Source organism: Calidris pugnax, unplaced genomic scaffold, assembly GCF_001431845.1.
Source record: "Calidris pugnax isolate Ruff unplaced genomic scaffold, ASM143184v1 scaffold20, whole genome shotgun sequence".
Taxonomy (NCBI): Eukaryota; Metazoa; Chordata; class Aves; order Charadriiformes; family Scolopacidae; genus Calidris; species Calidris pugnax.
The window spans coordinates 7,405,704-7,410,197 of record NW_015094510.1 but is presented as its reverse complement, the minus strand read 5'-3'; the positions used below and the strand labels follow the sequence as shown (position 1 = coordinate 7,410,197).

The following is a 4,494-nucleotide window of genomic DNA, read 5'->3' as shown; positions in this document are numbered from 1 at the left end:
CAGAGGTGTTGTCCTTTATGTTAAGGAATGGATAGAGAGTGAGGAGATGTCCCTAAAACCCTCCATAGTATCAGATGAGAGAGTTGAAAGCCTGTGGGTAAGGACTAAGGGGCAGGCCAATATGAGGGGACACTGTTTTGGGTGTTTATTACAGGCCACCTGATCAGAATGGGAAGCTGATGAAGCCTTTTACAATCAGCACCAAGTAGCCTTGCAATTGCAGGCCTTGGTTCTGGCGGGGGACTTCAATTACCCAGATATCTGCTGAAATGGGCTACACAGCCAGGAATATACAGTCTATGAGGTTCCTCCAGTGTATTGATAATAACTTCTTAACCCAGCTGGTGGAAGAGCCAACGAGGAAAGAAGCACTACTGGACCTAGTACTGACGAACAAAGAGGGACTAGTGGAGGACATCAAGGTTGAGGGAAACCTTGGTAGCAGTGACCATGGAAAGATAGAGTTCAGGATGGTGGGTAGTAAGCACAAAACAGCAAGTAGGACAAAAACTTTAGATTTCAATAGGGCTAACTGTGTCCTTTTTAAGAAGTTGATAGGTGAAATTCCATGGGCTAGGGCTCTGGAAGGCAAGGGGGCTCAAGAGAGCTCAGCAATATTCAAACATTGCTTTCTCCAAGCTCAGGATCAGTGCATTCCCAAGAGCAAGAAATTGAGCAAGCAGGAGATCTGGGTGGTTGAGCATGGACCACTAAAGTGGAAGACAGAAGTTTACACTGAGTGGAAGAAGGGACTGACCACTTGGGAGGATTACAGGAATGCTGTTAGAGTATGTAGGGAAGAAACAAGGAAAGCCAAGGCCTCCTTGGAATTAAAATTGGCAAGAGATGTGAAAGTCAACAAGAAGGGGTTTTTCAATTATATTGGAGGCAAAAGGAAATGTAAAGAAAATGTGGGCCCGTTGTTGGATGAGTCAGGTGCCATGGTAACAGAGGATGCAGGGAAGGCTGAGTTGCTGAATGCCTTCTTTGCCTCAGTCTTTACTACTCGGGCCAGCCCCCAGGAGCCATGGACTTTGGAGGAATCAGAGGAAGTCTGGACAAAGGAAGATCTTCCCTTGGTGGAGAAGGACCAAGTTAGAGATCAATTAAGAAGGCTGGATATCAACAAGTCCATGGCTCCGGATGGGATACACTCAAGAGTGCTGAGGGAGCTGGCAGAAGTCATTGCAGGACCACTCTCCATCGTCTTTGAGAGGTCCTGGAGAACAGGTGAGGTGCCCAAGGACTGGAGAAAAGCCAACGTCATCCCAGTCTTCAAAAAAGGCAAGAAGGACCTGGGAAATTACAGACTGGTCAGCCTCACCTCCATCCCTGGAAAGGTGATGGAACAGCTCATCCTGGGTGCCATCTCAGAGCACATGGAGGAAAAGAAAGCTATCAGAAGCAGTCAACATGGATTTACCAAGGGGAAGTCATGTCAAACTAACATGATAGCTTTCTATGATGGCATGACTGGTTGGATAGATGAAAGGAGGGCGGGTGGTGGATGTTGTCTACCTTGACTTCAGCAAGGCTTTTGACACCGTCTCCCACAGCATCCTCACAGGTGAGTTTAGGAAGTGTGGGTTAGATGAATGGACAGTGAGGTAGATTGAAAACTGGCTGAAAGACAGAGCTCAGAGGGTAGTTATTAGTGGCACAGAACCTGGTTGGAGTTCTGTAACAAGTGGTGTTCCCCAGGGGTCAGTACTGGGTCCAGTCCTCTGCAATATATCCATCAATGACCTGGAGGAAGGGATGGAATGTACCCTCAGCAAGTTTGCTGGTGACACAAAACTAGGAGGGGTGGCTGACACCCCAGAAGGCCGTGCCGCCATCCAGCGAGACCTGGACAGGCTGGAGAGTTGGGCCGAGAGAAATCTAATGAAATTTAACAAGGGCAGGTGTAGGGTGCTGCACCTGGGGAGAAATAACCCCCTGCACCGGTACAGGTTGGGGGCAGACCTGCTGGAGAGCAGCTCTGAGGAAAAAGACCTGGGAGTCCTGGTGGACAACAGGATGACCATGAGCCAGCAATGTGCCCCAAGAAGGCCAATGGCATCCTGGGGTGCACCAAGAAGAGCGTGGCCAGCAGGGCGAGGGAAGTCATCCTGCCCCTCTACTCCACCCTGGTGAGGCCCCATCTGGAGTACTGTGTCCAGTTGTGGGCTCCCCAGTTGAAGGAGGACAGGGAACTGCTGGGGAGGGTGCAGCAAAGGGCCACAAAGGGCCCTTTGATTAAGGGCCTGCAGCATCTCTCCTACAAGATAACTACCTGGAGGGGGGGTGTAGAGAGGTTGGGGAGGGGGTCTCGTCTCCCAAGTCACAGGAGATAGGGCCAATGGAAATGGCCTCGAGTTGCACCAGGGGAGGTTTAGATTGGGCATTAGGAAACATTTCTTCACCGAAAGGGTTTTCAAGCATTGGAATAGGCTGCCCAGGGAAGTGGTTGAGGCACCATCCCTAGAGGTGTTCAAGAGGCGGGTAGACATGGTCGGCAGGAATATGGTTTAGTAATTTTTATTTCCTATTTCCTATTTATTTTTTTGTCAGAGTTAAGTTGCTGGTTGGACTGGATGATCTTTAAGGTCCCTTCCAACCTAGACAAATCTAGGATTCTAGGATTCTGGGATTCTAGGCTTTCTGTTGAAGGTTGCCCGTAGGGAGCCAGGGTTTGGAGCTGATGCTCCTCATGCGTCCCCTCCACTCAGGATTGTCTCTGATGGTGAGGTTGCCCTGGGCAGGCAGATGATAATAAAGCCAAACTCTAGCCCCCCAGCAGCTCCCTCTTAAGCAGGAGCCCAGGGCAGGGGGCAGGTGCTGAGGCGGGGTGGGGGCCAAGGCGGGGCTGGTTGCCAGGGGGCCCTGTGATGCGCTCTGGCGCCTGGGATTCCGCAAGTAACACGTCACCATGGGGGTGGCTATAAAGGGCCCCGTCCGGCAGCGCTGAGCCATTCGAGCCCAGGACGATGGTGAGTAGGCTGGCGGGGGGAGGCTGGGTTGGAAGAGGGCCGGGGCAGAAAGACTGGCCCCCCAGGGGCGGGGGGTGGGTTCCCTTCACACACCATCCAGGGCCCAGCCGCTGGCGGGAGCGCCTTGAGCACGGTGTCGCCACCACCGCTGCTGCCGCCAGCTCTGGGCGCAGGCCTTGCTGCCTCCCCGCTGCCTCCCCCCTCTCCTGCCTGCCCCCCGCTCCCTGCGGCTCCCGGCCCCGCTCCCCCCACTGCCAGCTCCCTCCCAGCCCCACTGAGACCCTTCTCTCTCTCCTCCTGCAGGCCATGGCTGCCACAGGGCTGTTGCTCTTCCAGGCTCTGCAAAGCTTCTTCCAGCAGGTGCTGGCTGCTCAGCTGGACGAGGCCATGCCAGAGCGCATGGAGCAGCGTGAGACGTCCCTGCGAGAGCGGGTGACTGAGCTTCTGCAGGGGCTGGAGCAGGCTGCCGCTGCCTGGGCAGCCCCGCTCCTCCCTGCCTTGCGGCAATGGCACTTCGGGGCCATTGCTGTGCTTCTCCTCCTCCTCCTGCTACTGGGACTCGGCTGCTGGCTCTGGAAACGGAGGTGCCAGACAGGCAACAGCGGCACGGAGCGCACCACCACCGAGAAGGCCGAACGAGAGGAGTCCGAAGGAACAGCCAGGGTTGCGATGCATGGGCGCAGGATTTCGGCCCAGCGCCTCCTGGACCTCTCAGAGTCGTTCACCATGGTGGAGGAGCTGGTTGACGAACTTCTGCGGATCTGCCGAAAACTGTCACGGAACAGTTTCATGCCAGAACCGAGGCCAGTCGTCGGGGTGAGCAGCGCCCTAGGAGGTTGGAGTGGCTGTGAGGACGATGCCGTGTACCGCCTCCTCGTGCCCCTGAAGCCCCCTCGTGGCCATGCCTTCCACGTGGACGTGGGCACCTCCTCCAGCAAGGGCACCGCGGAGAGGAAGGCCAGCCTCCGTGTCGAGCTGCGGTGCACGTGCATGAGGGAGCAGCTGGCCGAGGACATGCTCTGCTTCCTCCACCACCCCCAGAAGGAGCTGAAGGAAAGACAGGCTCCCAGCCTCCTGGGCACCCTCTGCACTGGCCCCTACCTGGACACTGACAAAACCTCACGCTGGCTGCAGATCCTGCTGAAAAGGGCCTGGGCGGTTATGCCTCAGTCGGCACACTGCCGTCTGACGGTGCTACCCTCCAGGCACTCCTGCACCCTCCGGCTCACGAACGCTTCCGGCAGCACCGTCCGCATTGAGATGCTCTTCGGCGTCAAGGAAGGCGACTCCTATGTCTTCCTGAGCTGAAAGGAGCCGCTGCCAGGAGCCTGCCTGGCAACAGAGTCTCACTCCCTTTACCCCTGGGCAGCAATTGCCCTCCCTCCCTGTTCCCGAGTCCCTTCCCTTGGTGACCCTTGACCCTCTGTCAATAGCTTTCAATAGATGACTTGTTTGAGCAAACGCTGTCTGTGAGAGTCCGGGCATCACTTGGTTGGCAAAGGCGGGCATAGGGTGCTGGCTG

The 4,494-nt window shown here is 55.7% G+C and overlaps 1 protein-coding gene across 1 annotated transcript; it reads left to right on the top strand.

The window, feature by feature from the left end:
- Positions 1-3,278: 3,278 nt before the first annotated feature.
- LOC106902327 (inositol 1,4,5-trisphosphate receptor-interacting protein-like 1) lies at positions 3,279-4,280 on the top strand. The gene has a single exon (XM_014965725.1). It carries the CDS (start codon positions 3,279-3,281, stop codon positions 4,278-4,280), a length of 1,002 nt encoding a protein of 333 aa, XP_014821211.1.
- Positions 4,281-4,494: the final 214 nt, after the last annotated feature.

Bases quoted from the DNA above. Each gene is read 5' to 3' on its own strand.
- LOC106902327 (XM_014965725.1), top strand. From the start codon at position 3,279: ATGGCTGCCACAGGGCTGTTGCTCTTCCAGGCTCTGCAAAGCTTCTTC.